The 12117-nt window shown below is 46.0% G+C and overlaps 1 protein-coding gene across 1 annotated transcript; it reads left to right on the top strand.

Annotated features, from left to right (window-relative positions):
• The first annotated feature begins 3310 nt into the window (after positions 1-3310).
• prdx6 (peroxiredoxin 6) lies at positions 3311-11718 on the top strand. The gene is made up of 5 exons (XM_080536154.1): positions 3311-3492; positions 7650-7806; positions 9891-10034; positions 10190-10336; positions 10786-11718. The coding sequence occupies exons 1-5, from the start codon at positions 3401-3403 to the stop codon at positions 10909-10911; spliced, it is 666 nt and encodes a 221-aa protein (XP_080392280.1). The 5' UTR covers positions 3311-3400; the 3' UTR covers positions 10912-11718.
• The last annotated feature ends 399 nt before the right edge of the window (positions 11719-12117 follow it).

The following is a 12117-nucleotide window of genomic DNA, read 5'->3' as shown; positions in this document are numbered from 1 at the left end:
AGACCGGCTGTTACCCATTGACGCATCCTGTCTGTCCATAGCTTCCGCTCTGTAGCATCTCCACTCCTCCTTATGGTGGTGACAATACCCGGTCCCTTGTGGGGGTCACTACACTCATTGGTGTGATTATTATCATGGTTCTGCTTGTAGAAATGCCACTATGGTGGTGACAATACCCGGTCCCTTGTGGGGGTCACTACACTCCTCATTGGTGTGGTTAATCTCATGGTTCTGCTTGTTTGAGGTTTTCCCAAATAAGATATATATATGTATATGTACACATGCTATATTTCGGTTAACCTACACAATGTTTTTACTTGATTCCAGCTAATTTGTGAATGAATACGTTTTTGTTTGTGTATGGTCAATCCATTTTTATGTAAATATGGTTTCATGCTGTACTGATTTACAATAAATTCATTGCATTTCATTCAATCTTGTTGCTTTACTACAAAAAACACATTTCCGAGGCTCAAAGACGCTGAAAATATAGGAGATACGGAAAACAGAAAACAACAAGTAACATGGAACACAGAGTCAGCGAACGGGGAGGGGGGGGGGTGGTGGTAGGGACAGGGGAGGTGGTTAGGGGTAGGGGAGGCTGTATGCATATCAGGGGGGTGGCAGGGTTAGGGGAGATGGGTAGGGGTAGGGGAGGTTGTATGCATGTCCAGGGGGGGGGGGGGGGGGGGGCGGGGGTGGCCGGGATGGGGGAGATGGCATATGGTAAGAAGAGGGGTGTGGCCATAGTAATTAATACATCTCTACCATTCTCTGAAGAGAAAGTGATAAAAGATAATAGGAGAAGATATGTAATGGTTGACCCTATTACATTAACCATAGCTAAAGGTAATGAATCTTTTTTTCATTTCATACCTATTAGTTTACTCTAACAAATTAAAATGATTAACAAGCATAATAATGGCACAGAGAATGCAGAGATGTGTAGAAATGTCTACCTTGTCATGATTACAAAGATACCACTTGAACACACACACTGTGACACATTGGTCACACGCGCGGGCGCGCGAAACACACACACACAACAGTTTCAGATCTACTAACGGGTCTTCGTCGTCATCGTTGGTATCGCGAATCATAGCGAATCATAGCGAATCATAGCGAATCATAGCGCTACCTATGGCCGGAAAGGGCAGAACCTATGGCCGGAACCGGAAGGAAAATATGGTACCTACATCGGAATGCAATACAATGCAAATTACATCGGATATCGAAAAGCAATTCAAATTAGTACCCAACACTCGAATGCAATACAATGCAAATTACACCGGATATCGAAAAGCAATGCAAATTATTACACCGACACTCAAATGTAATACACTCATCACCAAATGTAATACGCTGCGCTCAAATGTAATACACATGCTCAATGGAATACACTCATGACCAGGGGCGGCGCTAGGGGGTGGCTACTGGGGCTCAAGCCCCGGATGTTTTCTGAAAAGGCCCGAATGTTTTACTTAAAAAAAAAAAATATCTTGAGTAACATGCAGTACCGGAGTCCAACAGAGAGGCAGCAGCTGCGCGACATTAGCCTGCGTACTGCGTAGCCTGCCCTGCCCTGAAGAAGAAGTGATCTCAATCAGTGCCTGACTTGCAAAATTGTAAGGATGGATATCCCAAAGTTGTTTTCAACAAAACAAGCGCCAAGAACTGTTGCAGCAGCAGTATCAGCAGCAAGAATGACATCACCAGCAGTGATGACATAGATGATGTTTCAGGTTTGTGAATCTTATTAGAAAGGTGACTGACTCACTGACACTACTTTTCCGGTTTGCTGATGCTAGCTGGCTATCATAACATAACGTTATGTTATAATGAAAATGAAACATAGCAAGGTACTGTTACGGTACATGGTAAGAAATCAAACAAAGGATAATACTTATACAAATAAAGTGAATAACAGGCTGATAGTCTTTGATATCTGCACTCTGGTTGACTGAGTAACAAGTGAAAAAGAATGATGTAACGTTAATGTTACAGCTAGTAAACATGGAGTAACCACATTAAGTATGCCCTTATGGTAGTATGTATGTATACAGAACATGACTCAAATCTATCCTAAGATGTAACGCTAACTAACTAAGTTTGTTTAATGTCCCAGGGGGGGGATTTGATTTCACAGTACTATACACAGGCCAACAATACATGTAATATATCGTCATATAACACAGGACAAGACTCTAAATACAATATAAGTGGTGAGCACAGAGTCTGCCCTGATATACATACTGTAACATAACTAGCCTCAGCCCATCAATTATGTAATTCTATACAAATATAAATGATGGTGACTGACTGACAGGGGGAGCTACGTGTGCTGACCTCCCTCTGTGCCCAGAACCACCACAATTAGTTTGCTTCATTAAAGGGTGTGAATGTATATGTGTTCTCCAGTGCCTTTTGTCCGCTTTAAGGTGGTGGTAAGTTGAAGGTTGAAGGCAAAATTTTCCGGCGCGCTCCGCGCGCACATTACATTCTCCCTCTGGGCTAAGCCCCGGATCTCCTACGATCCTAAATCCGCCCCTGCTCATGACCAAATGTAATACACATGCTCAATGGAATACACTCATGACCAAACGCTGCGCTCAAATGTAATACACATTGATTTTATTTTGGCATGTTGTATATTTCTAACCTGTTGGCTACTAAAATGAAGAATAGTTATTGAGCAGGTTAAGACCATTTATTCAAAATACAAAAGTACATCAAAGCTGGACGCTGGTCTGGCAGAGAGAGAGACAGAGAGAGCAGAGAGAGGGGGAGGGGGACAGAGAGCAGCTGCTGGGCCCTCAGGCACAGAGAGAGAGAGAGAGAGAGAGAGAGAGAGAGAGAGAGAGAGAGAGAGAGAGAGAGAGAGAGAGGGGGAGGGGGACAGAGAGAGAGAGAGAGAGCGAGCTGCTTGGTCAAGAGGTGAGGGAGAAGAGAGGCAGGGCCAGAGCCCACATCCTTACTTATAAACTTGGTCAAGATGCAGTCACAGACAGTGGTCCTATCAGGTCAGGGGGAGGGGCCAGGAGGTCATAAATACCTTGCCCCACAGTCAGGAGCAAACATATAGGCCCATTATTAAGTACAAATAAACTACAGGCACAAATATGCCGTATTTTTGCATTGTATTTAGTGTTACACGTGTATTGCATTCCGATGTGTGTATTGCATTCCGATGTGTGTATTGCATTTGAATGTGGCACGATCCACCCTCCATACAGACCCACGATTGGTGGTTTATTGAACATAACCCCTCCCATTCCATTCATGAAGTGCCGTGTGTAAGAACCACCTCCCCCCTCTCTCTGCTCTCACCACCAGACACCACGTTACAACACTGTTCGGTCCAGCGTGTCGCTTCATCCCTGAGAACAGAGAAACTGCCACCATGCCTGGGCTTCTGCTGGGAGATGTGTTCCCCAACTTCGAGGCCGAGACTACCGTCGGCACGATCAAGCTCCACGACTTCCTGGGAGATTCGTAAGTTTGTTTCCATCTGAACTTGAACTTGGACATCATGCATCATCACCGGTGACACTTGATCTGTTCCTTTCTAACAGTTGCATAACCCCAGAGTGTGCAGACTCAGTAGCAGTTTGCAACAATCTTGCTGTGTGCATGAGTTACAACATCAATCATGGTTGTGTAATCGTGACGTTAGAATTATTATTATTATAGAAGGTTCTATCTCCATTTTTGTCAAAATTTAGTTTTTTTACATAATCTGATCCATTAGGTGTTTATTAATGCCTGTGTGGTGTTATTTTTTTAAATGTTGACATTTTTTAGTTAGTAATTCATAAAATACAAAGGTTCCATCTCACCAAACATAATGGAATGTACAAACTTTGACGCTCAATATCTCTGAACTGCCCTAAACGGAGATAGAACCTTATCATTCTAAGCTCACGTAATGTCCTACAGTAGCTGTGTTCAGGTATATAGAATAGAAAGAGTTCTGAGCGACTCGTATATGCGGAAGCCAAAACGAGATCTGATCTGAGATATATAATCTTCTAAAAATCATGCACTGATCTGGGAAATGTTTCGTTTTCAACATGACGGATGTTGACGCGGTGGTGACTGTCCTTGAATACCGATCTCAGATCAGCAGAGCATCGCAATCTAACGTGGGTTCAGGCGACACCTCGTGGGCTGAGCGATAACACTGCAGGCAAAAACAGTGTGGTTTTATATCCCCTATTTACGCAGTGCCAGGGAGAGACAATGCTGCCATTGTCTGTGACTGAGAGAGGGATTGATCCGCAAAGTTGGCATCCGATCTGCTGACCCAGTATCAGTGGACAGGCAGCAGAGCAGGCAGCATTTACATAACACTCACACACACATGGATGCACTGGGCTTAGACAAGGACGGTATGGTTCGACTGGCTTGTTATATAACAAGCATGATCCGAACAAACCCCAGACAAGTCCAGAGGGTGCGATAGGTCACCAACCGCAACGGAATTGTGGTAAATGAAGTGTTTTCCCCAGGCTAGATGGTTCAATTTAATCATTAACATGGCCGTTGGTGGATGTAGTTAGGTAATAGCAGACTTTGAGGGGAGGGTGTAGGTAGGGGGCCGGGGGTCATGGTCATGGGTCATGGTCAGGGATAGGGGGTGGATAGATGTGGTGATCTCTCACGTGTGTACGTGTGTCACATGTGTGTGTGTGTGTGTGTGTGTGTGTGTGTGTGTGTGTGTGTGTGAGAGAGAGAGAGACACACATACAGAGGGAGGAGCTCAAGCATGTCCTGCCCTAAGGCTGAATGATTCTGCAGAATCAGAGTTCAACCCTCTATGGGAGCGTTTGGTTCCTACTGAACAGTTCAGATCTCTGTCGTCTGTTCACAGTCATAATGGACAAGCAAGAGGTGGAAGGGCAGACCCAATGTTCTACTCTCTTTTTGTTGTTATCGCCCTTCCTCAGACTGTTCAAATTGAAATGTCTCTCTTAAACAGATGATATTATCTCTGTAATGAGGTTTTTGGCAGCATTCTGATCTTGTACCGGTAATAGCCACACCCCTGTAGTTCCCCAAACTGAAATGCAACCAATGTGCTGACTATTCTGGCTGCAACCTTGTTAATCAAGGTCTACAAGTGCAAAATATAGTGTTGCACAAATGACAAGCCAAAAGTGATTATGTTAAAGTGCAACCCATAAACTCAATACGGACACATTATTAAACATAACACAACACAACCCATTTGATTGGAAACAATGACCCACCTATCTGCCTGCCTGCCTGCCTGCCTGCCTGTCTGCCTGCCTGTCTGCCTGCCTGTCTGCCTGCCTGCCTGCCTGCCTGCCTGCCTGCCTGTCTGTCTGTCTGCCTGTCTGCCTGTCTGCCTGCCTGCCTGCCTGTCTGTCTGTCTGCCTGTCTGCCTGTCTGCCTGCCTGCCTGCCTGTCTGTCTGTCTGCCTGTCTGCCTGTCTGCCTGCCTGTCTGCCTGCCTGCCTGCCTGCCTGCCTGCCTGCCTGTCTGTCTGTCTGCCTGTCTGCCTGTCTGCCTGCCTGCCTGCCTGCAATGTAACTTGGGCTCTATTGTCCCACAGAAGGCCACCAACTGTTAGACAAATTGCCTGTTGTTTTAAAATGTCACGCTGCTCATCCTCACTTGTAACAACAATGGGAGACACCAACAATGAAGCTCAAACATGAGACTGTCTTCATACATACTTTCCTTAATGTGTTTTTTCTGCATATAAAAAACACAGAAGTTTCATTTTTATAAAGCAAAATATTACTCATGAAACGTACTTTGATTAAGCCTACTCAAAATGTAAATTAATATAATCATTTGCTACTGTAGTCTCCTTTCAATTTCAAACCGACATTTGGAATGGAATGCTTAACTGAGAGAAATACAATACAGGAAGTACAGACATAAAAAAAAAAGATGCACAAACAAAACAAAAAAACTCTTCACCTGAAGGTTTAATTCCCTTTGGGAAGAACAGGTGCAAACCTGGATGTTCTGGTCTGATGTGTTTTGGGTAGGTGCGAGTGGAGGGTAGTGGAGAGGGCATCGGTTTTGTAACAATTGAGAAAGGGGAAAGAGAAAGGGCCGTGTTATGATCCAGTATTATGATCCAGAAAGGTGTGGTCATTCAACAGAGCATCAGTTTACTCCCAACAGGTTTCAGTTCTTAGAAACTCGATTCTTTGCGTCGTCATCTCTCCTCTTCTCTCCACAACAATGCGTTTTGAGTAGGGAGTGAGTGTAGCCTTCATCAGGAAACCCTAATGAAGGCTACAGGCCAAAAATGTGTTGGTTTATTATTTAAAAATGTCCTCCAAGAGTTGCTGAATGTCCTCTTCACTGGGCCTAAAGAGGAGGAAGAGAACAGGGCCCTGAAATCAGTTTTGCCACCACGTCATCTTGCTCTAAATGCGTACACAGATGACCAGGTTGTATCAAGTGGAGTGGGGGTCAAGTAGCCAGTGATAGGCTGGCTACCCCCTAAAACACACACACACACAGGGCCCCTGCTGATTGGCTAGATCGGCAGTAGAAACTCGATTCTTTGCGTCGTCATCTCTCCTCCTCCGCTCTCCACAACAATGCGTTTTGAGTAGGAAGCGAGTGGAGGACGGAGGAGAGGATGCGAGGGAGCGAGTGTCTAACAGTTAAGATGTAGGGCCCTGCGTCGCTCCGAAAAGGACAAGTCCATGTCCATGAACTATCACCAGCTTCTGCTTTGCTTCATGACCCTGTCCCTTTGGGATGATGTAAAACACATTAGGGGTAGAACATCTCAAGGGAGGAACCATGATCTTCTCCTCTGATGTGTTTTTGATGAGGAAGCAAGTGGAGGATGGAGGAGGAGGAGGATCAGGAAGTTTCTAACAGAAAGAGCATCCAGTTTCCTGTAAACACTAGTTTGACTACCTGACTGTTCCTGTTTTTCGATACACACCCAATGCGACGCCGGCCAAACACACATTCCGAAGGGATCATGTGATTCTGTTTTTTTTTTCTCCTCCCCCTCTTGATCAGATGATCACACACACACACACACACACACACACACACACACACACACATTGAGTCAAAGTGTAGGCATGCTAGCCTCTAGCGACTGTCCCTCTCTTAGCATAAGCCTTGTTCAGATGCGGCGCTCCCTCATCATGAAGAACACAAGCAGGTCAAATCAACTCATTTATTAGTCACGCGCAGCAGGATCCAGTTCTAAAATGCCTACTTGGCCAGCTTCCTCGACGGTGCAAATATCAGGAGAAATATCTAAGAAATATACAATAATAACACAATAGACAAACAACTTTGGAAGCGTCGGTGTTTGAGCTGCCTGTAAGTGAACATATCTCCCTCCATCTCCTGGTTCTCTGCGGTCCAAGCCCGTGTGCAGCTGGGGCTTAGTGGCGTCTTATCCCTGGCTCTGCCCAGACTCCCAACCACCTGTTGCTCCACAGCCTGGGACTGGCTGACTTGTTGTGGTATTTCCTCCCAAGAGCCTCACCATTCATTCCCTTTTTCTCTCTCTCTCTCTCCTTTCTCCTACTCTCCTACACTCGCTTTTCAACCTCCTCCTTTTCTCTCTCTCTCTCTCTCTCTCTCTCTCTCTCTCTCTCTCTCTCTCTCTCTCTCTCTCTCTCTCTCTCTCTGTAGATGGGGTGTCCTCTTCTCCCATCCCCGGGACTTCACCCCCGTGTGTACGACTGAGCTGGCGTGCGCTGCCAAGGTCAGCGATCAGTTCGTCAAGCGGAACGTGAAGATGATCGCCCTGTCCATCGACAGCGTGGCGGATCACCTGGCCTGGAGCAAGGTCAGTCCATCACACACACACACACACACACACACACACACACGCAGCCTCTCAATGATTTACTACCGTATCGAAGCAGTGTCAGCATGTTCCCCCCGCCTTCCAGTTCACACACAGACATTCTCACACACACACACACACACACGGTCTAAATCCCCTGTGAGACTGGATCCCATCTGTACAGTCCAGACGAAGCTTAATGTTCTACAGATGGCCGTGTCTCAACCCTCTCTTCCACCTCCGTACTGTACAACTGCTGTACAATTCATCTGAACGTTCTGTAGTGTTGCGGAGCTCTTGAACGTGTCCTTGTCTTAACTGGAAACACTTGGTGGTCTTACAGATAATTTACAGATCTTACAGAGGCTTCATGGACTTAAAGAGGAACTTTCAACAGGTTTCCCAGTTTGAGAAAAAAAAATCAAGGCCTTAAAAGTTTTTGAAAATAGACATGGGTCATTGAAAGTGCTTGAATCCCCCCCCCCCCCCCTCTCTCTCTAAAAAACAATAGTATATATTTTAAAAAATGTTTTATGTAATTATAGTAGATAAGTCTCTGTATTGCTTAACTTAACACAGTAACTTTACACATATTTAACAATATATTGTTTTGCTGTGCTGTGGTAGAGAAGGCAAGAGACCATCTAGTGTTCAAGCCTCTACATTCAAAAGCCTCTCTTTAATTGTTTTCTGTGAGTGGATAGTTCCTATTATATAAATTCTCATCTAGATCTGTCTCAAACTATGCCGTGTTGGGTCCTTGAATTTGAGGGAATTGAGTCTTGAAAGTCCTCGAAAAGTGCTTGAATTTGATGTTATAGAAGGTGTGGGAACCCTGTTTCAACTGGGTGTTTTGCAACTCGTTTACTGTTCACGTCACGTTTTGGTTCCCCATTGTGACGGGTCCCTCAACCCATAGGAGGCTCCTTCAATTCTCCTTCTGTGAAACCCTGATGAAGGCTACAGGCCAAACATGTGTTGGTTCTTAAGATATATATATACTGTATATATTTTTCTATTATAAAGAATGTCCTCCAAGAGTTTCTGAATGTCCTCTTCACTGGCCCTAAAGAGGAGGAAGAGAACAGGGTCCTAAAATCAGTTTTGCCACCACGTCATCTTGCTCTAAATGCGTACACAGATGACCAGGTTGTATCAAGTGGAGGGGGTCAAGTAGCCAGTGATAGGCTGGCTACCCCCTAAAACACACACACACACACACACACACACACACACACACACACACACACACACACACACACACACAGGGCCCCTCCTGATTGGCTAGATAGGCAGTTGCTGAGTGACAATACCTTGTCCCTCCCTCTCTGGCCTCAATGGTCCAACAGGAAAATAGTTCTGTTCGCTAGCCAAGTTCTGGAATCAGACACTGGGCCCCTTAGTGATTGGACAGAAAGAGTAGGTTGCTAGGGTAACACAGCACCGCCTCCTTCCAAAGTTCTACACAGAGAAGTTTGGAACGTTAGAAGTGGAACTGTTGAGTGCAGGTTTTTGAGTTGTTCATTTATCAACGACAACAACGGTCATGAATAATGGATGCAATCGCTGCCTGGACAGCAGCTGTTCCTGAAAGGCTTTGGGATGACTTTCACTGTTTTGATCAGGATGTTTTGTATTTATCTTAGTGAGACACCCCCCCCCCTTATTTTCTCTTCCTGTTGAGAAACACACACACACACACACACACACCTCTGGCTGAACCCTTGTGACTAGAATAAGAGTCTTCTTCCCACATCAAGGACTATTTGCCTTGTCTGGTGTCCAGATATTAGAGAAGGCTACCACAGTTGGGACAGACCTGTGAACACAACAAGTACACTTCACACCAGTTAACATCACACCAAGGCGGGTATTCCATCAACGTCGCTAAAGGACAATCCAGGCTTATTTTGATAAATCCCGTGAGATTTATAAAAAAAAGAAAAAATCCTGCCTTATTTTGATAAGTCTTGTGAGACTTGGATGCATGGAATGAGCTGATTCCATTCCGTCAACATCTCTCTCTCTCTCTGTGTCTCTCTCTCTCTCTTTCTCTCTCTCTCTCTCTCTCTCTCTCTCTCTAGGACGTGATGGCGTTTAAGGGTGAGGCTGGCAGTCCCCTGCCCTTCCCCATAATCGCTGACGATAAGAGAAAGCTGTCTGTCCAGCTGGGCATGCTGGACCCGGACGAGCTGGACAAGGACGGGCTGCCCCTCACTGCCCGCTGTGTGAGTGTCTCCCCCCCCCCCCCACACACACACACGTGTAGACAGACAGACAGACAGAAAGACGGAACTCCTACGTGAAGACAGAAAAACCACCTCTGTGACGTGAACGCACCGGCGACGTTTGTGTAACTCCCTCCCCTCTTGTCCCGCCCCAGGTGTTTGTGATTGGTCCAGACAAGAAGCTGAAGCTGTCTATCCTCTACCCCGCCACCACGGGACGCAACTTTGACGAGCTCCTCCGAGTCATCGACTCCCTGCAGCTCACGGCCCAGAAGAAGGTGGCCACACCTGTCGACTGGAAGGTAACGACACCTCCTGGACACACACTCACACACACCTGTACACGCGCTCACACACACCTGTACACACGCTCACACACACCTGGACACACACCTGGACACACACCTGGACACACACCTGGACACACACCTGGACACACACCTGGACATACACCTGGACACACACCTGGACACGCGCTCACACACACCTGGACACGCGCTCACACAGACCTGTATACACGCTCACTCACACCTGGACACACGCTCACACACACCTGGACACACGACCACACACACCTGGACACACGTTCACACACACCTGTATACACGCTCACACACACCTGGACACACACTCACACACACTTGGACACACACCTGGACACCAAAGGGCTCTGCAGGTAACTCCCTCTCTCTCTCTCTCTCTCTCTCTCTCTCTCTCTCTCTCTCTCTTTCTTTCTTTCTTTCTCTCTCAGGTTGGTGACAAGGTCATGGTTATTCCATCGCTCTCCGACGCCGAAGCTGCAGCCCTATTCCCGAATGGCGTGACCACCAAAGAGGTGCCTTCTGGGAAGAGATACCTGCGTTACACACAGCCCTGAGGAGGACGACGGTCGTCCTTCACACACACACTCACACACTCACACTGAGCAGAATACCCACCTCTAGCAGTGTTGTTACTAAATCAGGCTAGGCTAGTGACTTCTGTTGTTTCAAATTAAATATTATATATTAATATACTTATCTATGAACTGACCTTCCTACTAATGATCTGATCTGATCGTACTAACGATGTTGTTAGAGCCATTCATGGTCATGTAGCCTAGGGATGCTCCGATTTATCGGCCACCGATTTAAATCGGCCGATTTCACTCCAAATGACTCGATCGGTGATCGGCAAAAATGGCCGATCGCAAAAAACGTTTTTTTTTTTTTTTTTTTTCCCCCCCCCCCCCCCCCCCCTGGGGAAGACAGATAACTGAACAGAAAACATAGGAGGACGTAACAGTATGTAAACCATGAAGGCCACGTTTATGATGTCTTTTATACAGCCATATCGACTGACTTGGGCTTCAGGCCCTAACTGGGTGATAGGCCAGACTTTTACTATGCCATAAAAATGGGTCTGCGTTTGCTTGGTGCCTAATGGATCAAAACTTTTGTCTAAAAAGCAAAAAATATGTAGGCTATCTAGTCAGTAGGCCTACAGTTATGTATTTTTTTAAAAATCGGTATCGGTATCGGTTGATCTTGAGGAAAGAAATCGGTGATCGGTATCGGCCCCAAAAATCCAGATCGGAGCATCCCTAATGTAGCCTATTGAGTTAAAGACCGGGGAGGTCATAATGACTGTGTTTGAACAGTGCCTTAATTTTCTATACTCCAATAAACACATTTTGTTACCAGAATCTAGAGAGAGTGTGGTCGTTTTGAACTGGTAGACAGGGACGGACTGGGACTAGAAAACCACCCTGGGCCCAGTTGGGTTTTTTGCTATCCAGGATCAGATCTATCTGGCTGATTTTGAGTCATATAGGGGAAATCAGCCAGATCAGAGAAAAGAATGGGGATCATTCTGATCCAGATGAAACGTTTTAAACAACTGAGCCCTGGCCTTTCACCAAACCCGGGTCGGACAAGGCCTTTCTCTTGAGTTACCCCTGTGCTGTATATGTTACGGTACATGTGGGAATACGGTACATGTGGGAAAACTAGGGTTAGGGTTAGGTGCTACGTCGACTTGGTACATGCTGGCATGTCTAACCCTAACCCCAACCCTACCCCTAACCCTAACCGTAGCACCCTCT

Source organism: Nansenia antarctica (genome assembly GCF_963989245.1).
Source record: "Nansenia antarctica genome assembly, chromosome: 7".
In the NCBI taxonomy this organism is placed as follows: Eukaryota; Metazoa; Chordata; class Actinopteri; order Argentiniformes; family Microstomatidae; genus Nansenia; species Nansenia antarctica.
This window is presented reverse-complemented; position numbering and strand designations above follow the sequence as displayed.

Bases quoted from the DNA above. Each gene is read 5' to 3' on its own strand.
- prdx6 (XM_080536154.1), top strand. From the start codon at position 3,401: ATGCCTGGGCTTCTGCTGGGAGATGTGTTCCCCAACTTCGAGGCCGAG. The intron at 7,807-9,890 runs GTCAGTCCATCA...CTCTCTCTCTAG, and splicing joins ATCACCTGGCCTGGAGCAAG to GACGTGATGGCGTTTAAGGG. The intron at 10,337-10,785 runs GTAACGACACCT...TTTCTCTCTCAG, and splicing joins CCACACCTGTCGACTGGAAG to GTTGGTGACAAGGTCATGGT.